The sequence below is a fragment of the Primulina tabacum genome, chromosome 4, assembly GCF_025594145.1.
Source record: "Primulina tabacum isolate GXHZ01 chromosome 4, ASM2559414v2, whole genome shotgun sequence".
NCBI classification, from domain to species: Eukaryota; Viridiplantae; Streptophyta; class Magnoliopsida; order Lamiales; family Gesneriaceae; genus Primulina; species Primulina tabacum.
In genome coordinates, this window is record NC_134553.1 from 7,568,669 (window position 1) to 7,592,097 (window position 23,429).

Here is a 23,429-nt window from a genome sequence, read left to right on the forward strand (position 1 = left end):
GTTTAAACGAAATTGTAGTGGCATAATATATGTCGACAACATCTGCACACAACACTTAAATCTGATACATACAATTTAATTACTTACTTTTATGTTAAACAACCCTACAAAATATATTAAAAAAATTGATAAAATGATGAAAAATTCTATATCAAAACATGGACCACCGTACCCTGAAAAAGATTTCTTTACGAACTTTTATTAAACTTTTGATTTTTTTTATGACGTCAAACAACTCACTTTCCGTTCATGTTTTCTTTTAACCTTTCTTTTCCCAAGCAGACCAAAATTAAGTAGAATTAAATATGACCCTCGATTCAAAAAAATTGAAAACTGCACCTAATGGTTAAAAAATATTTAAAACAAAAACAATGTATATATATATTCGAAATTTATAATTCTAAGCAATTCCACGCTGTATTTTACTGAACTTATACTAAGAAAAGATAACTTGTAATTTCATCAGCTTCTTCTAGTTTTTTTTATATGATAATTTAATAAATTGTCTAAAGTGTGGATGGCAATGCAAATTGCCCATCCAAATGCTATGTGATTTGGCTGATTTGAACCCTTGTTGCCTGTCACTCTTTTGTATTTGTGTGCTTTGCATAAACTTTTCATCAATCTTTTTCTATTTATATATTTGTGCAGCTTGGGGATAAGAGCCATAATCCTTTTTCTTGAAAATAAAAAGTCTTGAAAGAATTGTGATCATATATGTAAGAAATTCAGAAGTGAAGTGTAGTTTATTATTATCCATTCCAATTGAATGCTAGTTGTTGTTGAATTACACTTGGAAGTTTTGGTAGTTAGAAATTTTGTTAGCATTCACAAGAAACCAGCTCTTTGTCACGAGAAAACATCTCCAGATAAAGAAACCAAACCTCCCATACTCAACCCCTTCAATGATTTACCTTTGAGAATAATTTGAACCATTCGTATAAATTATTGTTGTAAGTTTTTGGGTGGTACATGAAAGAGGATTTGAGCTGTTCATCAATCCATGCTCAATTTGTGGTCTTGAGATGGATCATTCTGCGGCAGATGGTATCGGATAAGAGGTATTGAAGTGATTAAGGATAAAAATGGAGTCTCTCAGGTTCTACTTCGGAGTCCTCGTGGAGCGTCAGCACGGGTTAGATCTTTTTATAGTCTCTAAGTTTTCTTGTGTAAATTTGATTTCTAATGGTAAGGGCTCTGCTTAGATTGGATATCGAGTTGATGTCTCGTTTTTATTTCAATATTTTTCTCAGGTTAGCCTGCATGGAGGACAGATTCTTTCATGGAAAAACGAATGGGGCGAGGAGCTGCTGTTTACCAGTAGTAAGGTTAGATAATGATATCTACGACTTCAATGTAAAAGAAGTTTCTTTCTGTTCATCTGATGAAATTGACCAGAATATATAGAAGTTGCGGAAACCACTCGAATTATTTATCGCTGTTATGCAAAACTTACACATAGTTGGATTTGTGTTTCTTTATTCCTCAACAGGCCATTTTGAAGCCACCTGCAGTTGTCAGGGGAGGGATTCCTATTTGTTTTTCACAGGTTTTCTAATCTTATCATCTACAGCTACTATATTTGTACAATCTAGGAAACTTCATCTTTTTAATCATTTTTTGGTTGTTTTTGTTTCTCCCTTGGACTTGTAATATAAATAATGCGTTTTCTAAATTAATTGACCAAGTTTGGGAGCCGTGGTTCGCTGGAGCAACATGGCTTCGTCAGGAACAAAATGTGGACCATTGATGACAATCCTCCTCCTCTGCAGTCCGTTGATTCGAATGGCAAAACGTTTATCGACCTGCTTCTTAAACCATCAGATGATGATCTCAAGATTTGGCCTCAAAGGTATAAATAAATTCCATCCACTTCTTGGAAATTTGCCTATCATAAATATCTTTTCTTAGAGTGGTGAAAAAATATTGTTTGAAAATTTTACTATGTTTTCGGGAAATTGGGTTCAACGATCTTTTGATATTTTTTTTATCAGTTTTGAACTCCGTCTGAGGGTGCTCCTGTCTGCTGATGGATATCTGACTTTGGTATCACGGATTAGGAACGTTAATTGCAAGCCCTTTAGCTTCTCCTTTGCCTACCACACTTATTTCTCCGTCTCAGATATCAGGTGAAGATTTGAAATTTATGAAGGATCTTATCAAAAAATTGTATGTTTTATACTTTGAAGCTCGCAGAATATTATACCTAAAAGTTCACTTAAATATCAGTGAAGTACGAGTAGAGGGACTGGAGACTCTCGACTACCTCGACAATCTGAGTAACAGAGAGCGCTTTACAGAACAAGGAGACGCCTTAACTTTCGAATCTGAGGTAAACCAGGTTTCTCTAAGAAAAGGCAGATTGCCATTCTTTAGCATGTTTATATTTTAAGGATGATGTTGATGTGCATTCTATCAAAGGTGGATCGAATTTATGTTAGCTCTTCAGATGCAGTTGCTGTATTTGATCATGAAAAAAAGAGGACTTTTGTGATCAGAAAGGATGGTCTCCCTGATATTGGTATAGCACACTTGAATTGACTCATGAGTACGTATTTTCATGTTCTTTTGAGAAAACTAAGTTCTATGAACGGACAATCACAGTGGTTTGGAATCCATGGGAGAAGAAATCTAAAGCCATTACAGATTTTGGAGACGAAGAGTATAAAGTCATGCTATGTGTAGATGCATCTGTGATGGAGAAGCCGGTTACTTTGAAGCCTGGGGAGGAATGGAGGGGACGACTCGACTTATCTGTAATGGCATCCATGTAAGAAAGGGTCGGAATAATCCGACTATATGATGATGCTAATGTAACTTGCTGCATATTTGATATTTCAAGTGACCTTATTTATGTGTCACAGTAAATAGTTATAAAGCCATTTTGCAGTCTTTGGTGTAGATGGCCAGGAATCTTGGTTGTAATAACTGCAAGTGACTTGTCACGTTAGAGTCTTATGAAACAAGTAATTGCTTTGTAGTAAAGTTCAAGCATTCCAGAATATCTTCCAAGTTTTACTTACAACTTTTAAAACTTAAATTGCCTAATTTGAAGTTTCAGGTAATATATTTTTTTTCTAGTTTGAGGAGATATTTGCTGCAACTGGGTCTCAAACCTAAGATTTCGTTTTAAACTTGGGACTTTGACTAACGAGTTGTAATTCATAAGTCATTGGCTAGTAACATAGGGGTTGAAGTACGGATCATTAACAAATTTTACATTAATGTCTTAGTCAGATGTCAAATTTACAAATGTTTTAATCTGTAGAGTGACTTTCTTAGCAAACAGACTCCTTTTTTGCATATCCTTCAGGTTGTGCCATGTATATGGTCTCCCCTAGATCTCCATATAAAAATACGGTTTTGACGTCTATTTGTTCTAACTCAAAGTCATGGTTTGCGACCATAGACAATAGTATCCTAATATAAGTATGTCTGACCACCGGTGAAAAAATCCCATTGAAGTTTATAGTATCCCTTTGCTACCAACCTAGCTTCGTACTTGACACTTTGAATTATAGGAATTCCTTCCTTTATCTTATGGATCCACTTGCAACCAACTATTTTCTGATCCTTAGGCTTATTTACAGGTGTCCGAGTGTTATTCTTGCTCAGTGTCTTTATCTCATCAACCATTTCCTGTTTCCAAAGTGTTTCTTGTCACTGCCTATGGCCTCCCTAAGTGTCCTAGGCTCATCACTTATGAACTCAGCTGTTGTGGAGAGTGCACAGGCTGTTATCTCAGCATAGCCTAGCCTGTTTTGGGGGTCTAATCTCCCTCCTAATCCTAGCCTTGCCAGTTGATAGTTACTTAGATCAGGTTGATCATCAACATGAGTTTCTTCAATGACCTGTTCTTTCTCTGGTTTAATGCTCGACTTGAGCTCCACCTCAGAATTAGGTTGACTCATAGTGCTTGAATGCTCATCTTTATTTTCACTTAGGCTCATTTTGAGACATAACTTTATCATTTCTTCCCCGTTAAAGATGACATCTCGGCTGGTAATAAACTTTGATCTAGTTCCATCATTTAACCAACATCTGTAGCCATTGACTCCCTCGGGGTATCCGAAAAATAAGCATTTCTTGGATGTGAGCTCAAGTTTTCCTTCGTTAACATGTACATAAACAGGGCAGCCAAAAATTCTTAGTTTAGAGTAATCAATGGCTCTTCCAGACCATACTTCCTCAGGTACTTTAAAACCAAGGGTTGTTGAGGGGTATCTGTTGATTAGGTAGGCTACCGTTGAAACTGTCTTACCCCGTAACTGTTTACCTAAGTTAACAAAGTGTAGCATACACCTTACCTTTTCCAGGATTGTTCTGTTCATTCTCTCTGCAGGTCTATTCTGTTATGATGTGTGTCTCATGGCCTTGTGCCTAGCAATCCCATGGTCATTACAGTATTAGGTAAATTCCTTAACAAGATATTCTAGCCCATTATATCAGATACGTACTTTATACTTACGGGCCCGCCGGACCCGTCTCTAATGGCTGGCACTATGTTGGGATCTAAGTGGGAAGCCAAGACCTCGTACCAGGATCGGCCTTCTTCTCGCAATCGAACTTCATCTGCTTTCAATTGCCTCAGGCTTTTCAATTTTTCTGCCCACGTCTCATGGGATAGGGCTTGGGACTCTTGTCATTCTCTTCTCTATGGGTTTCTAAGGGCTTCGAAGGGCTCTGCTCGGTTCTAGAGTGTCCAAGCCCATCCGCTCCGGACAGGGTCTCTTCTAGGTAATCCACTAATTCTTGCACAACAGACTCGTTGAGGGAAGACGTCCTATAACTCAGATCTACTGAAAGCAAATGAACTTACTAAGAGTGGGGTCGGAGGTTAAGTGATCGGAAGTGAGTCACGCTAGTCAGGAAAGCTCTCGAAATTTTGGCACAAAACAGCTCGGGGAGAATAAATGCGAAAATGAGGAGAATCGTTCTTCTATTTATATGGCGGGTAGGCTTACGACAGTCGTTTGATCAACATCAAACCAAGGGTCCGGATTTTATTGGGGAGACGTATGGTCGCCTCGGGAGACGAACCATCATAGAATCTCGGCCTTCCATTTATGTTTCACTCAGGATAAACGTATGTGTCATCCGATATGCTAGGTAGGATCAAAGAAGCACGCCTAGAAACGAAGAGCACATAGAGAAGGGCTCAGAATCTCACCAGATTTTCTTAGTCTAAATTTCATGCTTCCTTAGACTAAGAGGGGAGATACTATTGATGTCTCCTAAAATCGTCACATCTGAGCGAATCCAAGCCTATCTCAAAACTAGCCCTATAAGAGCCAGGCCTCATCATGGGGCAAGAGCCCACTGTCGAGCCCATGAATCTACAATATTGCCGATCTCCTCAACTCTGTCTGCTAGAAGACTGAGCCCACCAAGGGGTCGGGAAATCCGAGCCGTGATGCTACTAGAGAATATGAAGACACTCTCATTATTAGATAAAAGGTCCCGATAAATACGGGATTCGATCAAATTTAATCAAGATAAGGCAAGAGTTATAACCACCATCAAGAGTCCCAGCTGTCATGATCAAGGAGTCCTATTGGCTGAAGTCTCCTATCTCAGGTAGGATTTTACTCCATCAAGAGTCCTACTCCAACAAAGTAACTAGCATCTCTTGTCTCTATAAATACCACATATTGGTCACGGTGTTGACACACTCACGTTCTTTTGCTCACTAAGCATTACCATATCTCTTAACTCTTAAGTTTGCTCTCCGGACTGATTTAAGCATATGAGAGGTCACGTCGAAAAACTCTTCGGCGCCCGCTAACCCTACTTCTCTCTGTGCAGAGCCCACAGCGCCGATCCAATCCACTCAATCGCAAAGATTTGAAGACCCGCTCTCCTAAACCGAACTCGGGATAAAAATTTTGTATCATCATAGCCCATTATATGTTGTCTTTTGAGCCTCTCGCCTGTTTGATTTTCGACGAAAGCTTTCCATTGTTTGAATGTCTTGAATGCTTCACTTTTATGCCTTAACACGTACGACCATACTTTCCTAGAAAAATCATCTATGAATGTAATGAAGTATCTTGCTCCACCTAGTGTTGTATTGGTTGCTGGCCCCCGTATATCAGAGTGAATGTAATCCAAAATTCCTTTTGTGATATGTTGAGCTTGGCTAAATTTCACCCTGGTTTGTTTCCCAAATATGCAATGCTCACAAAAGTCAAGTTTACGCACTTGATCCTTACCGAACATTCCTTGTTTCTTTAGCTCGTCTCTCTATTTGGCTAATATGTTCTAACTATAATGCCACATTCTAGTCATATCATTTTCCTGCTCAGAAAGTAAACTGGCTGTTGGAGAGAATCTGTTGCCTTGCAGTACATAAAGGCCATTCCTCTTGATCCCTCTCATGACCACCAAAGCTCCAGAGGTTACCTTCAATACACCGCTTCTGCCTTGTAGTAATATCCCTTTGCATCAAGACTGCCTAGAGAGATTTAATTTCTCTCGAGTCTAATATCCAGTCAGTTTCTACTTGATTTGTTGTTACTGCCAACTGCTCAGAACTCTCATAACCATCAGTGATCATAGCTTGGTCAGGTGATTCAGTCTCCTTTCCCTTTTCCTTGTTCTTCTTCTTCTTTGGACAATCCCTCTTGAAATGTCCCTCTTTATGGCAGTAGAATCACTTCTACTTTTCCCCTTCTTTTTTTCCTTATGATTTTCCCTATTTTCCGATGGTCCTATTATGGTCAAATTCTCTGCATCTCTTTCATCTTTCAATATCCTTTTTTGAGATTCCTTCGCCTTAGTGATTGTTTGTACTTCATTAAGAGATAATGTATCTCTAGAGAATTCCGTAGTGTCTGCGAAAAACGAGTAAGACTTAGGGAGAGAATTTATTATCAGGATTGCTTTGCCTTCTTCCTCGTCTTGATTTCAAGATTTTCCACATCAATCACTATTTTGTTAAATTCATCCAGATTGTCTTCAATCGACTTTTCATCCGACATCTTGAATTCAAAAAGCTAGCCTTTAAGATGAATTCGATCGTAGAGTCTCTTTGTCATGTAGAGTTGTAGTTTAAGCCACACCCCTAATGCAGTAGTTTCTTTATCAATTTCTCGGACTCGATCTCTTAACTGAAGAATAATCGAGATGTATGCTTGTTCCACTACGTTCAAAGTTGATGCTTATTCTTTTCTCCCTCGCAACTATCATTTGAACCAGAATCGCCTTCAACCTCTTTCGACATATTGAGAAATCCGATTTACCATCGAAGCGTTTGATTTCAACCGTAGAAATTGCCACTCTTGGTGCCCTTCATAATCAAGACTCGAACATGTCTCTGGTACCACCAGTTTGATTGTGAATCCGTCCTCAAGCTTGACACCGTCCTGGACGTTTATCTACCAAGATTGATCAAGAACTAACATGCGGTATTGGAAGCGTACATTCACATACACAGCAAGAAGTAAAGCAGCAAGCAAAAGTAAAGACACGGCAGATTACAGTGGTTCGGCGTTTAAGCTTACGTCCACTTGAAATTCGGAGCAAATCTCTTCCATTCACTATAGATGGGCTACTAACCGAACATCGAGTCCAACTCTATTGGCTTTCCCTTTACGTAGCCCATTGTATTCCTCTAAGTCTTGGACTTTCCAGTGTTGCTTTTATATCTTACAAATAGATTATCCTCGTAACCCGATCTTAGGCTCCGAAAAAGTACTTATTTAGTAATAGAAGGATCAGACATGGGAACTCTAACACAATTTGTATAGCCATCAATTATTGAAACAATCCAGAAATAATCTCAAACTTATTAGAAGTTTTTGAGAAATCCTAAAAATTATGGCATTCATATTTTTTTATCCTTCTTTTTACAACGGTGAGATGAGAGTACTATTTAAATGGTTATTATTTGCTTGTGATATAAATAATTTAACTATTATATATTATTTATCTTTACATTTCACTTTACACACAAAGTTTGTGAAATGGTCTGACGAGTCAATTTTGTGAAACAGATATCCTATTTGGGTTACTTTCATGAAAAAATACTACTTTTTATGTAAAAGTATTGCTTATTATTGTAAATATGACAAGATTGACCCACCTCACGAATAAAGATCCGTAAAACCGTCTTATAAAATATATATTATTTACTTTATACTTACTTTCAAAGAACTTTCATTAATGAAAATATAAAAATAAAAAATAAGTGCAACCCATAGTTTGAGGGATCCAAGTTTTTAAGTTCTGTTCAAATCGATGCCATGTTAAAGGCCCAAAAGGGACTCACTGTGATTTAGCCCAATTGCAACAGTATGATATGCTGCTTCAACCAACCAAAACTAAGCCCATATGTGTGTGTGTGTGTGTGTATATAAATATGATTAGACTCATTTCATTTTAGCCATATGCATAAACTCCTTTTTCCACAAATAGAGAAATTCTAACTGTCTCTTACACGTAATGAAACTAGGTTAAATTAAATAGGTGAAGAACCTACGTGTTTTTTTCCTTGAAATATCATTAAATATTATATATAATTCAACAGCATTAAAAAAAAATGTTATTATTTAATGTCAAATTTAATACAATTGAATGTGTCTTTATGTGATTTATGGAGTATTTGCTACGTCTAGATGAATTACTGGTGAGTTTCGGAACACGTATCAAAATTGAGAACCCCGATAAATAAAGAGATGAAACAAGTGTAGAGCTACAAATAAACCTTAATGCAAAGTAGTGCATGTCTGTCCTCGCCATTTCCTCCTCCTCAATAAATTGTGCCTTTTTGTTTAGACAATACATTTTAAAATAAAACGAAGGATTTATAAATTTTTTAAAAAATACTGGTTTGGGAATCCCAAGCATAAATTTGTAATCTAGACGATAATGTTTGTGAAAGAGATAACCCAAAACGAAGACCAACACTTTTCAGCCAATTAGGGTCTGCAATGCTTTAACTTGGATATTGTTGTAGCCAAAAATTGTGATTATCTGAATTACTCCACAGGTTCGTAAACGGGTCCAAGTAGCTAGTGGTGAGAAATCTTTGTGGGTTATCACCTACGTCACAAACAAACGTCAGAGGCGCCAGGGTTTGCCCGGCGTAGACACTCAGACGCTCAAGTCAGAAAATAATTTAAAGATTTTAATGAAGAGCTAAAAAGTTTAAGCATAAAATCATCTTCCCTTGAATAATGAGAATCATCTCCTATTTATAGATTTTTTGGAGTATATAACGGGCTTGAGTTTTATAAATAATTTGGGTCTCAACAATAAATTGAATAATTAAATTGAGTCATTACACGTCATATATAATACTGGTGTTGTTTTACTTCCCAAATTACTATATAATATGCAAACTGCAGTTTAAATTAAATGGGTTTTTGGGTAAAAGTTTAGTTTCATGCCATATGATCACTAAATAAATGCAATAAGGCAGACGAGCAAATCAAGATTAGTTGTATCTCTTTTTTTTTTTTTTTTTGGGAGACTGTATTTCGATGTCCTTCACTGTTCTATTTGGAATACATGTTCCGCAACAGTTTAAATTCATTTAATGGTACATTGAATTTAGGTATTTTCGAACAGTTGATTTGAAAATATCACGTGCAAACCCTATTGCCAAAGTAAACATATGTTGTTTAGTCGCCAACGAATCGTGGTGGAGATTGAACCTGGCTAGCTCGATATAATTAATTATTAAGTAGTGTTAATCACCTTCATATGTGTACTTTTCATGCCTCTATTGGACACCAAGAACATGTAAATTAAGTACGTGTGAGATGTGAATTGTATATATATACATATATATGTGGAATGTGGCAGCTAGATAAGGAAATTGTCACAAATATATAATAATTAACGCTCAAAATGAAATTTATAATTAGTATAATAAATATTGTCGAATGGAGATGTTGATGATCGTCAAATACTTACTTTGATATTTACAATAATTGTATCGTGATTGAGATTATGTATTGAATTTTTTGTGTTGTATTAATTTAGTTGTATATTTAGCAGTACTCTTATGATTTAACATAGACGATTTATTTTGATGGGCAAAAAATAATTTATGATCCTTGGCCTTTTGAAGAGTCCATATATTTTATAATGCGATCCTGGTAAAATGGATGAGCCGGGTCGGGTGCTCCACCGGATCGAATCAATAATGTTGTTCAGGAAAATGAGCAGAATAGATGGTTTCGATCGTGACCTGTATATAAGAAAAGAACTCGTGAATGGGCGCCGGAGGCGTGTCCGGCGTGGCCACTCCAATGCTTAAGTCAGCAAGTGAAGAAGGAAGAACACAAGCAATATATGTAAGAATATATGTGTGCTTGAGAATTCAAAGATTCAGAATCCTTTAAATGAGATGCATATCTGCTATTTATAGGAAGGAAAATCAAGGATTACCTCGATTTGCGCGTACACCTACCACTCATAGCCTTTGATGTTGACTTTCATGTCAAGCCACCCTACCTCTGATAGCTTTTCTGACACGCCAAACCCTTGTAGTTCTGACAGATAAGATAGCACTCGAGTGCGGCACTGTTATCGAGGTAGCCCGGGTAGAATGCCTCCCGGGAGCTTATATGAAAGCCCGGGCTTCTGGTTGCCCGGAGAGTTGAGCCTGAGCTTGCACCTGCCCGGCTTCAGAAGAATCCATCATGCATAATGACCCTGATTTGGGAATCCAATTGTTATCTCGAATCATCCATGACCCGAGATCTTATGAGGGTATCATCACTCATCCCTAAAATAGTCGGCCTAGAGTCATACTCGCTGTCCCGATCAGTCATGCTTGGATTCCCAAAGAGATAATCAATCTTGTTTTATAAAAGCATCGGAGGCTTCATGTCTCCCATAGATGGGATGAGGTGTCGGAGCCTCATGTCTCATGGACTTGAGATAATATGCCGGGGTCTCGTGTCTCCCGGGCTTTGAATAATGTGCCGGGACCTCGTGTCTCCCGGACTTGAATAATGTGTCAAGGCATCCTGTCTCCCGGACTTGAATAATATGCCAGAGCCTCGTGTCTCCCGGACTTGAGATAATATGTCGGGGCCTCGTGTCTCCCGGGCTTTGAATAATGTGCCGGGGCCTCATGTCTCCCAGACTTGAATAATGTGCCGGGGCCTCCTGTCTCCCGGTCTTGAATAATGTCGGGGTTTCCTGTCTCCTGGGCTTGAATAATGTGTCGGGGCCTCATGTCTCCCGGGCTTGAGAATGGTCGAGGTGTGGAGCCCCGAGCCAGGGTGTAGTGCCCTGGGATTTTTGGTGATCGAGGTGTCGTTCCTCGAGTCAGGGTGTAGTGTCTTGGGCTTATAATGGTCGAGGTGCGGAGCCCCGAGCCAGGGTACGGAGCACTGGGCTTGGATAATGGTCGAGGTACGGAGCCCCGAGCCAGGATACGGAGCCCTGGACTTAGATTGGTCGAGGTGCGGAGCCCCGAGCCAGGGTACGGAGCCCTGGGCTTAGATAATGGTCGAGGTGCAGAGCCCCGAGCCAGGGTACGGAGACCTGGGCTTAGATAATGGTCGAGATGCGGAGTTCCGAGCCAGGGTGTAGTGCCCTGGGCTTAGAATGGTCGAGGTGCGGAGCCCCGAGCCAGGGTATGGAGCCCTAGGCTTAGATAATGGTCGAGGTGCGGAGCCCCGAGCCAGGGTACGGAGCCTTAGACTTAGATTGGTCGAGGTGCGGAGCCCCGAGCAAGGGTACGGATCATTGGACTTAATATATGGTGCCGAGGCCTAATATCTCCCGGACTTTAAATAAGATGTCGGGGCCTCGTGTCTCCCGGACTTAAAAGAATATGCCGGGGCCTCATACCTCCCGGACTTTAAATAAGATGTCGGGACTCGAGTCTCCCGGACTTAAGAGAATGTTTCGAGACCTCATACATCCCCGACTTTAAATAAGATGCCGGGGCCTCGAGTCTCCTGGACTTTAAAGAATGTGCGGGGCCTCATACTTCCCGGACTTTAAATATGTTGCCGGGGCCTCGTGCCTCCCGGACTTTGACCTTTCTGCTCCTCCTGCTATATTAGTTTTATTACAAACCAAATCAATAACCTGAAAATACTGAATCCGAATTCATTTTCGGTAGAGTGAAACTTCTCTGGATGAGCTAAATTAGGTGACTAATATTGCTGCATGCTGTTGAGTGCATAGCAAACACTTTCCACGCCAATCTGGAATAGTTGCTGAGCTTCAAGTCCATATAAAATCCACATATAAGATCTGAGTGACGAGCTGGTCGGACTTGTATGTTTGCCAAGCAGAGTTGGGCTTACTGAGGTGCCGAGCAAGCTCGGACTTACTTTTGAATGGAAACCATATCTACGTCTTGAGCTCAAGTTACCACAGACGGCACCAATGATGTGATCCTGGTGAAATGGATGAGCCGGGTCGGGTGCTCCACCGGATCGAATCAATAATGTTGTTCACGAAAATGAGCAGAGTAGATGGCTTCGATCGTGACCTGCAAATAAGAAAAGAACTCGTGAATGGGTGCCGAAGGGGTGTCCGACGTGGCCACTCCGATGCTTAAGTCAACAGGTGAAGAAGGAAGAACACAAGCAATATATGTGAGAATATATGTGTGCTTGAGAATTCAAAGATTCAGAATCCTTTAAATGAGATGCATGCCTGCTATTTATAGGAAGGAAAATCAAGAATTACCTCGATTTGCGCGTACACATATCACTCATAGCCTTTGATGTTGACTTCCTGTTAAGCCACCCTACCTCTGATAGCTTTTCTGACACGCCAAACCCATGTATTTCTGACAGATAAGATAGCACTCGAGTGCGGCACTGTTATCGTGGTAGCCCGGGTAGAATGCCTCCCGGGAGCTTATATGAGAGCCCGGGCTTCTGGTTGCCCGGAGAGTTGACCCTGAGCTTGCACCTGCCCGGCTTCAGAAGAATCCATCATGCATAATGATAGGGGTGATCAAATTTTTTTATTAACCGCCCAAACCGTCCGAACATAATTGCACCGCACCGTTTTTTATAATATTTTATAAAAATCGTGATTAAAAATATTAATCATAAACTGCACCGTATACGCGGTTCGGTTATTTTTTTTGCCAAGAACCGCACCAAACCGCACCGCCTAAACCGCTTGCCATAATATTGGGCCTAGAATTATAATAATTTGTAAACAACATATTCAAATAAAAAAATCATCATTCAGTATATCACAGCTCTTTTCAAAATTATTATTCTTACAAATAAAACTTATCTTTTTCTTAATTATTCTTCATATTAGTCTTTTAGTAAATTATTTATTTATTTTGCTACAATATTTTGTTTGAAGTGTTAAAAAAAGGATACAAACAGTGTAAATGTCATTTTTGTTGTGAATGTGTTGTGTTGTTAAATTATTAACTTAGTTTTGAATCTTGATTATTGTTTTATCTATTTTGATCTTTATATGCTTTGAACTATATTTTATACTTGAAAATAATATATTGTTGTTGTTTTCAAATAAATTAGAATATATGTTCTAATATTTTTCATTAAAAAAACCGTAAACCGACCGCAACCGCTTGAAACCGTAAGGCTAATTTTTCATGTAAAATCGCGATTAATTTTTCAAAATACTAACCGACCTCATATGGCAATTCGGTTTGAATTTTTTTAAAAAAAACCGCAAAACCGCACCGTGATCACCCCTACATAATGACCTTGATTTGGGAATCCATTTGTTATCCCAGGTCATCCATGACCCGAGCTCTTATGAGGGTATCATCATTTTACTTTTTTCATCACATAATGAGTTGTTAAAACTAATAACACAAAAACTACTATGAGACTGTCTCACATATAAATTTTGTGAGACACGTCTATAATTCGACGGGTGCAAGATGATAATTAAGTGAACACACATTATAATTAAATTTGACGTGCATGGAACCATGTTCATAATTATTAGGGATTTTGAAGTATATCAGAGGCTAACAATAATGATATAGAATTGACTTCGTTAAAATAATCGAGCAAATCACAGACTAAATTAACTGAGTGATAATTAAGATTACATTCATTCGAAGCGTGTGCAATTACAAGTTCCAACAACCAAACATGACTGGGTTGCATGAACTCACTCTTCATGTTAACAGTTAATTACTCGCGTTAAGTATATTATTAAGGAGTTACTAAAAATTAACAAAATAATTATATATTTAAGGGTGTAAATATCACAAGTTTCGAGATATCCTAACAATGTTGAAAATATTTTTTCTGTATAAATTAATTAAATAATTAGAATGCTATAAATTTATTTATTTATTCTTGAAATTTTAAAATTTTATAAAATTTTGGGTGTTTAACAGAGTGTCTGGCTGAGCTTATAAGCTCTATCGTAGAACTTAAGCTTATAAGCTCTTTCAATCTTCTTTGGTAACAATTTGGTCAAACAGCGTATAAGCGGTTAAAACAAGTTGTTTGACAGCTTACAAGATGTTTTTAAAAAATTAGGGTGACTTTATTTTTTTAAAAAATATATAATTTTAAAATTTTACTTCTCCAAAATAACCTTGTATATTTTCATAAATCTCCACCATGTCTTCTAACCATTAAACATTAAATATTTTAAAAAAATTCCAAAAAATATCAATTTTCTAAATTAAAATGAGAATTTTTTTAAAATATAAGTAACATTTATGACAAAATTTTAAAATTATTTTTAAATAACCTTCATCGTATTATACTTTTTTTTTTTTTGTAATTTTGACAATGAAAAATTTTTATAATGCGAAAGATATCAACATCTTCAAAAAAGTTTAAAATAAATTTATTCAAACACTTTAATTTATTTTTAAAATAAATCGTGACAATTTATACGCTCCTAAATAAGCTTTTGAGCTTGGTTTTTAATAAATTTAATAAACGACCTCTAAATTTTCTTAAAATATTTAAATCCTCGTAGGAGCCACGTTGGCATCACGTGGTGGCACACGTGTAACGTCAGTGACCGTGAAGGGACGACGGAGTATTCAAAGGGGAGTAAATGGACCCCAGTGGCCCAAATACGGGTCCAACTTAATTTGTCCTCAACTTTCCAGACAAGGCCCGTATTCTCCGCTTGTTCTTTGCGTGAGCCGCACCTGCAAAATTAAAAATACTATAATAACATTGTTACTGTCCTAATGCGATTGCATTATCTAACTTTTGTTACAGTTTAAAATTTTTGTTATTTAGGATGATTGAGTTTTCATAAAATTATATTAAGAATTCATTTAAATTTTCAGCACAAAATTTTTAATATTTTTTAACACCGTAAAATTTGTGATACCGTATACTTAAAAAATCATTGATTTGTGTACGGTTACTCTTAAAACATAATAAATCACTATCATATAACCAAACGTTGAATAAAACAAAAATAGCAAAAATTTATGTGAGACGGTCTCACGGGTCGTATTTTGTAAGACGGGTCTCTTATTTGGGTCATCCATAAAAATTTATTACTTTTTATGCTAAGAGTATTACTTTTTATTGTAAATATCGGTAGGATTGACCCGTCTCACAGATAAAGATTTGTGATACAGTCTCAAAAGAGACCTACTCAAAAAAAATATGTAATCAACTAATGTATCATCTTTCACGTCAGACAATGTCAATATTTTAATCTCAAATACTATGATTGTTATTATACCGTTGATTATCTTAAGTAAACAGATGTTTATCATGATTACATTAGGTGGTTAATTAACAATATATTGTCAACACTTACATATATTTATATGAAACAGTAAATGAATTTTTTAGTTTATTTTATTTTTGAAGAAGCCCGGTAATGCCTAAGGTGTTGCTTGCACGTAGGGTCACGAATTTAATTTATTTAAATTCAATTAAAAAAGGGGGTGAATAATTGATAAATATTAGAATCAGCAAGGGTTGATGAAGATAAATGAATTGAATTCCGCAGGCCCGAGGGGGTACCATGTGATTTCATCGTCACATTTCCCAAGTTTCGTGTACTGCAGAAACTCAGAATACTTAATTCGATTTTTCCTAAATAAAATTTAAAAGTAAGGATTTCGGACTGGGAGTGGTTAACTGGATATTCCGTTAATTATCCTCAGCAAGCATTTGTTTAAATGTTATAGACTAATGGTAACATATCTCGAGCACAATATGGTGACAGGTTTGAGTTTTGGAATGAAAACTAAACGAAATCGGTTACAAGCGTATATAGGTTGTAATGGTATTCGGATTTTATTGGAAGACACTCGTGAGACAAGCAGGGGCGTAGCCAGAATTTCAAAATATGGGGCTAGAAAATTAAAAAAAAAATTAATCTAGAAATCAATACAACATTTTCTACATGAAATAAAAATTAAGTGCAAAACACGATTTTCACAATATAATCATCAAATCTGGATAAATATTTTTCAAAAGTTCAAATATTAATCATATGATAGAGTACGCATAACAAAAAAATACAACTTACGCCAAAAGAGGGTCACTTAAATAAATACTACTTTAGTCGCAACCTTCGATTTTTCAAAAGATCAAATCTATCAATTATGTAATCTATATCAATTTCATGAGCAATCTCTCTCTCAATATACAAAATCATTACATTGTTTAAATATTCATGCTCCATTTTGTTGCGAAGTGGTGTCTTGAGAAGTTTCATCCCTGAAAATGCTCGCTCAGTTGCAGCAGTGGAAACTGGAAGATTCAAGACCAAACAAATCAGTCTATCAATAATGAAATAAATCATCGACTTCTTTGTTTCAACTAGTAATCGGCATAATTCAGGAAGAGAATCAACATCTTTAAACTTCGGATCCTTAAACACATCAAGCTTGTAATGATCCAATTGAGTCTTCAAATGTTTCATGTCATCTTTGGAAAAATCATTAGAGTAAAATTTATCAATTAAAGACTAAATAGCACTTTCAGATAATGATTTGAAGTCATCACTAGGATTCAAATTTTCACAGAGAGTGAGAAGCTCTATTGATTGCTCAGTAAATCGTATATTCAACTTCATCAGCTGTTTGTCAATCACAATGTTGAATACATGAAAATGATAGTATTCTTCCACTGTAAAATGATTTTTCTGTTGACAAGAACGTTTAGTACCTTCAACATAACAAGCTGTCAAATTAGGCACTACAATGTCATGATTATCACAAAAATTATTCACACTCCATAGAAAATCTTCCCATTCATCATCTCGCATTTTCTGGAAAAGCAATTTTATAGTCGTGACTAAACTCGTTGCATTTAGAATGTCTTGATTTTTTCTTTTCAAAGCCTGACATAACATATCAGATGTTTCCAAAACTATATGCATCAATAACAAGATAAATACAAAATCAAATGTCATCATCTCTTTAAGCAAACCTTTAGCCTCCACACGTATACTAAAGACTTCCCCCCATGAAATCTTCTAGAAGTGTACAAACTGAACCAAACAATTCAATAACTCGACTAAAAGAAACGTAATGTGAACTCCATAGAGTAGATACAGGTCGTTGCAAAGTACTAGCTTGATTAACTCCAGTATCAGTCTCAAGTTCTCCAGATTCTATCAAATCAATGATTTCATCTTCTCGAATTGATTTCAATTGAGAGTGTCTCTTTGAAGAAGAAGCCACAAAATTGACAATTGAACTCAATTTAGAAAAAAATAGCCATACATCTGATACTTCTTTAGCTGCTGCAACTAATGTAAGTTGCAACCGGTGAGCAAAACAATTAATATAATATGCAAACGGACAATATTTGAAAAATAATGCTTGTAATTCATTCCATTCTCCCCGCATGTTGCTAGAACCATCGTATCTTTGACCTCGTATATTTTCAATCAAAAACTTGTGTTGTGTCAAGATACTACATATATGTGTTTTCAAAGTCAAAGAATTAGTATCATCAACACCAACAACTTCAAAAAATCTCTCCCTAACAAACTCATCACAATCTACGTATCTCAAAACAATATCCATTTGTGATCTACGAGATTCATCAATTGCTTCATCAACAAGAATACATAATTTAACATCCCCTACTTCATCACGGATTTTACTTTGCACAAGATCGGCAATAATTTTTAGAATTTCCTGTTGAATTGATGGTGATGTATACTTGCCATTTTTAGATGATTTATCTAAAATAATATCACCAATTTCTTTGCACAATTCTCCTTGAAATTTGACGAGTTCAAGAAAATTTTCACGATTATGAGAATTTACAAACTCATCATGTCTTCTAAATGCACACCCTTGTAATGCTAGCCATTTTACAGCTCTAATCGATGTCCTTATAAGCAATCTGTTTTGCTTTACAATATTCTCGGATTGTTTATTCATCCTTCTATCGATATGTTGAGATACATTTTTCAAGCCCTCCCATTTTTGCATAGGTGTACTCTGCAATGAATTGCAATCTCGTTCATGTCTTTTCAATGGAAATGTTTTGCAATTCACTCTTTTCCAATTCTTAAATCCTTCAACTGTAAATTTCTTCTGATATGATAAAGGAACATCAAAAAGATAACACGGAAAACAAAATGCACTTTTTTTTATTTTAGAAAACTTGAGCCATGGAAACTCTACGAACCAAGAAGACTGAAAACTACTTTTTTGATGCTTAAAATCAACAAGTGGATATTCATATATAGGCTGATATGGTCACATACCAACATATTCTCTTCGAACATCATATTGTTTATCACATGGATATTCTCATATTCTAATTCATTTCTCAGGATCACGCTCATAATATGGATTATTTCCTTCTAATGGATCGAGAGCAACTTCATTGTCAAGTTTGAGTTTTTGGTTTTCAATGTAGATCTTGAACTTGACTGAAGATGATCATTTGAAGGTTTTGATAACTACTCATTGTTTTTTTGGATGAAATAATCGGTAATGCTTCTTTTTGACATTTTGATTCACCTATAAATAAAAAAACCTATAAACGTCATTTTATTTCACCTAAAAGAATACTCTTCATTTAAATTAAAAGATGAAAAAAAAAACAATTTTGTCTATCTTTTGAGTAACCAAACATCAAAGACACTAAACAGATAATTCATGGTGATAGGATTCCATAAAAGAATACAATTAATTTATTGCAAGTTTTTAATCTTGAACCCAGAATAGACCAAACCCAGATTCAAAAACACTAGAAATTACAAGAATCTTGGGGAAAATATAAATTAATCAACCCCAAATAATCTAAACTCGAAACCTAGCAAAAATCAAGAAAGATTATGCTTAAAAAAGATTAATTAAATTATTAGAGAGATACCTGATAAGTAACAAGAATTTGAAATGATGGGTAAAAATATTATAGGAAAGAAGGAGAAAATTGGGAGAAAAAAAAAAGAACAAAGGGCAAAAGAGGGTTGTGGCGGAAGGACCGAATGAGGGAGAATTGAAAGATAAATTCCAATTTCCACGCCTGAAGTTGTGAGAGAGGTTTTTTACTTTCTCATTTTTTTCTTTTATTTTATTTTGTAGCTTATGGTTTATATATATAAACCAAAATCTTGAGCCCAGCCCATACTATCCACATGTCTCTGGAGACAAGTTAACTCGATCTATAATTATAATAAAACGTAATATTTCGAGCAAAAAAGTGATATTTTTCAAGAGTTAAGTCAGATCACATATTCGTCTCGCAAAATTGACCTATTAGCCGATCTCAAAAAAAATTTGTGTGAAAAAAACATTATTTTACGGTCATAAAATCATCCATTCGATATAATCACAACATAATTCCTAACTGAATTAGGTTTCTCTGTTATTAGTTGGTCGAATATTTTAGGGTACAGCGACAGGATATAACCCTTGAAACTAAGCAATTTGTGTTACATATATTCGTTGAACAATTTCTATTTGTGACAACTAATACAATTTTGAATGAGAATAAAAATTATATATAATAAATTACAATTAACAATATTATATATTGATGATGATGACCGGACGAATCGGGTAAGAGCTTGATGGACGATAGCATCGGGTCGGATTGATGAGATGGAGATGGTTAACTAGGCACCTGGACTTGCACTTTCAAGAAAGAAAGAACGTTAATGGGCATCGGAAGATTCTCCAACGTGACCACTCCGACGCTCAAGTCAGTGAAGGGTTTTTTAGAGAGAATCTTGTAATAAATGATGTAGGCAATATGTAAGTGAAATCATCCTTTTAATGTTAAACAAACATGGTATTTATAGAAAGAAAATCGATGATAACCTTGTTTTCAGTGTCTGCTGACTAATTATGGCAAGATGTTTATCCATACGCTGTTTTCTGACACCAACTGTTCCATTCACTATGTCCCGTGATTCGACAAAGATGATTACCGAGTTAGGGTATCCCATACCTACGCATTTGAGTGCGCTGTTTTTATCGAGGTAACCCGGACATGAAGATATCATCCGGATTTTTCCCAAGAGCCCGGGTTCCCTTAGGCCGGGGAAATGATTCTCCAGGCATCCACTTGCCTGGTCTCTTATACGATGTTACTCGAAGACTTCCATGACCCAAGATATTCATCTATTGTCCCAGGTTATCCACGACCTGGGAGGGTATCATATATATAAATATTTTCTTAAAACCCATATACAGAAAACTCGTGCATGAAATCGTGATTATGCCAAAAACAAAACCATGAAAACATAACGAGTCCATGCAAGCCAAATAAAGACCTTTGAAACCACCCAAAAATAAAAATTCCAAACAAGATTAAATTTTAGTCGTCAATGTAACCTAGCCATCTCGGGGTTGATGCCCATTGACTTGTATTAGCATCACCACTTGTAGGTTTAAATTATTATAAAACTCATCAACTAGCAAGTACCTAAAAATAAACAATTAAATTGAAATTCGGCGATCTGTGAATCCAAACAAAGCCCAATATATGCATCCTTCCGAGAATTTGTCGATTCTATTGTACTAAGGTTTCTTGTCTTTAATTCTTAATGTACTTAAGAATTAAATATTTGATATTCCGATGAATATTCTACTTAATTGTATGTAAACACATTACAAAAAATAATGATGAATTGGATGTTGTGTATGTGTGTATATCTATCTATGTATCTATATAGGTTAAAAAAAGGGTTTTTGTTTGCGGGTGCTTGACATGTAGTGAAGCGAATGTACACAAAATCACTGCAGTCTTTTCTGGCTAAACCCCTATTTAGAGTTCATTCGCCACAGTTATGAAAGGCTTTGCAAGTTAATTAAACATTCACTGAGATTGTCTTAAATGACAACACAATAGGCAATTTGAAGTTTAAAATCATATATATATATATATATCTTCTTTCATGTCGAGCTTTCGAAACCCTAGCTTTATTGCGAGCCAAAAACAAACGTCTTCAGTTCTTTGATCCATTCCGTGGCGCGGGGGAGTTCCACGATCCGACCAAGAAAATTAATGTTTTATTTAGCGAAAGTGGTTACTCATGACTCGCCCTTCTCTATTTTTATTTCTCCAAAAATTTTAGTTTTCCGTATGTATTATAAATAACTTGCAAATATATAGATTTCTCACTTATAAATCAGAAGTTATCTTTTAATCTTTTATGTTATTATATCTCTTACTAGATTATTAAGAATGTGACTATATATTATAGTAACTAGATTTAGTAGGTTGGTATGTCAACTTAGTACTTATTACAAAAACAACTCTTAATTTTAAGTAATTTAATTACCATTTATTCCATACATATATTCCAAGATGCCCAATGGTCAAGAAATCATAGTGATGACAAAACTTGCCTAATTAGCCGTTTTATGGACACAACAAGAAATACTTTCTAAACACAAATTGATAAAGTATACTCCAAACCAATTAAAGTACAAATAGGCAAATGATTGAGAATTTTCACTATTTTAAGACAAATTTTTAAAGTTATCACATAAAATTCTTATGATCGATGATGAGAGACTCAACGACTAATCAATCCCCGACACCTAATAAGACTCTGGCATTACGAGGTGCCAGGTAAACCACATGCATATATAATAAAAAAAACTCTTATGAGACGGTCTCATAGATAATTTTGTGAGATAAATCTTTTATTTGGGTCACTCATGAAAAAAAAATTATTTTTTATTGAAAATATGGGAATGGTTGATCCGTCTCACGAATAAAAATTTGTGATACTGTCTCATAAAATCCCTACTTCATATATAATACATGACGTACAAGGTTAATAGGATTTCTTCCATCAAATTTTATGAAAAGATAAGAAACCCTTAAAATTTGTGAAAACTGTAAATGTAGGTCATTCATGCATCCCTCTTAAAAAAACATAATATCTCATGTGTGTAGTCGTACGTACTTCGATCCCTGATTTTTGTATGTCTTTTTAGTGTAACTCTTTGATATACATAATGTTTTATTGAAAATTTGAACATGTGGTGCACTTTATCGTAGACACGATAAATTTGGAACTCCATTTCAGCTTCATAAAAATTAATTAAGATGTTAATATTTTTTTTTTTAAAAAAAAGAGTAACTTGAGCTTGATCCATTATATCCCCACGAGTCTCAAGTTTGATTTGTCGTAAATTATTATCGAATTTAGGTTTTGATTAAGCTTTATCCGCAGTGTTCATAGACACAACATTATCTTGCAAGCATGTCCAAAAATGTAGGCCTAGAAAAATTCTTTATAGGATATTGATATTAATTTGCCGCATTAATATAAAGTAATAGTCATAATTGAGATGATCAAATAAGTGAAAATGGTACGAAAGCATTCTCTTAGTTTACGTCAAATATGTGGTTTTAAGTTTTATCTTTAAAAGGACAATTTCGTTAATTAATTAATATGAACTTACATTTAGTTCGAATAACATTTTTCCTTTGTCTTCGACGGCCCTAAAAAATAATTTTACATAATTTGTTATCAACATATTGTTTTATTCAATCTAGTACTATGTAATTTGAGGTAGACTGATTTTGTTTGCTTCTCCAAATAAATAAAAACAAAAAACAAAAAATGTTAATATATATATATATTATCTAATCAATTTAAATAAAAATTATGCATGCAATGGAACCTCAATTTGGTGATCATGGAAACAGTAGAATCACTAAAATAAAAAGTAAAAAAAATGTGTGATTTTTCAAGAAAAAGAAAAAAAGAAAGATGAGTTTTATATACCCCTCCCCTAAAATTTGTGAATTATTAACATAACATATTTATAGTATATTATTAAGTTTGAGATCCTTAGAATAATTAACTTTTGGTGTCATGGTCTGTTTTAATAATTATATATATTAATAAAATGTTAAGATTTTAATGTAACTCACATAATTAGCGGATAGTGCCTTTGTTTCTTAAGCATCAAGTTGTAGGTTCAATTCATATTTGGTTTTTTAAATTCATATATCAAAATACAGTGTAGTCACTTACAATTTCTTATAATTATATTTTGATCTTCATTTAAATACAAACCA

General features: G+C 35.5%; 3 protein-coding genes across 3 annotated transcripts; 1 reads left to right on the forward strand and 2 right to left on the reverse strand.

The window, feature by feature from the left end:
* Positions 1 to 625: 625 nt before the first annotated feature.
* Positions 626 to 2,985, forward strand: LOC142542912 (putative glucose-6-phosphate 1-epimerase). Its single transcript, XM_075649812.1, has 8 exons — positions 626 to 1,135; positions 1,254 to 1,328; positions 1,493 to 1,549; positions 1,689 to 1,852; positions 1,995 to 2,129; positions 2,230 to 2,332; positions 2,422 to 2,521; positions 2,605 to 2,985. The coding sequence occupies exons 4-8, from the start codon at positions 1,737 to 1,739 to the stop codon at positions 2,772 to 2,774; spliced, it is 624 nt and encodes a 207-aa protein (XP_075505927.1). The 5' UTR covers positions 626 to 1,135; positions 1,254 to 1,328; positions 1,493 to 1,549; positions 1,689 to 1,736; the 3' UTR covers positions 2,775 to 2,985.
* A 13,485-nt stretch (positions 2,986 to 16,470) lies between these two features.
* LOC142541786 (uncharacterized) lies at positions 16,471 to 17,184 on the reverse strand. Its single transcript, XM_075648249.1, has 2 exons — positions 17,085 to 17,184; positions 16,471 to 16,844 (listed from the first exon to the last, which is right to left on the reverse strand). Exons 1-2 carry the CDS (start codon positions 17,182 to 17,184, stop codon positions 16,471 to 16,473), a joined length of 474 nt encoding a protein of 157 aa, XP_075504364.1.
* A 184-nt stretch (positions 17,185 to 17,368) lies between these two features.
* Positions 17,369 to 18,723, reverse strand: LOC142541787 (uncharacterized). The gene is made up of 2 exons (XM_075648250.1): positions 18,643 to 18,723; positions 17,369 to 18,469 (listed from the first exon to the last, which is right to left on the reverse strand). Exons 1-2 carry the CDS (start codon positions 18,721 to 18,723, stop codon positions 17,369 to 17,371), a joined length of 1,182 nt encoding a protein of 393 aa, XP_075504365.1.
* Positions 18,724 to 23,429: the final 4,706 nt, after the last annotated feature.

Excerpts from the sequence above, each read along its gene's own strand:
- LOC142542912 (XM_075649812.1), top strand. The coding sequence starts at position 1,737 with ATGTGGACCATTGATGACAATCCTCCTCCTCTGCAGTCCGTTGATTCG. Across the intron at positions 2,130-2,229 it reads TTCTCCGTCTCAGATATCAG|TGAAGTACGAGTAGAGGGAC; the intron begins GTGAAGATTTGA and ends CTTAAATATCAG. Across the intron at positions 2,333-2,421 it reads CCTTAACTTTCGAATCTGAG|GTGGATCGAATTTATGTTAG; the intron begins GTAAACCAGGTT and ends ATTCTATCAAAG.
- LOC142541786 (XM_075648249.1), bottom strand. The coding sequence starts at position 17,184 with ATGCGAGATGATGAATGGGAAGATTTTCTATGGAGTGTGAATAATTTT. Across the intron at positions 16,845-17,084 it reads GACAGCTTGTTATGTTGAAG|ATGACATGAAACATTTGAAG; the intron begins GTACTAAACGTT and ends ATTTTTCCAAAG.
- LOC142541787 (XM_075648250.1), bottom strand. The coding sequence starts at position 18,723 with ATGAGCGTGATCCTGAGAAATGAATTAGAATATGAGAATATCCATGTG. Across the intron at positions 18,470-18,642 it reads TGTTCGAAGAGAATATGTTG|AAGAAATTTACAGTTGAAGG; the intron begins GTATGTGACCAT and ends TTATCATATCAG.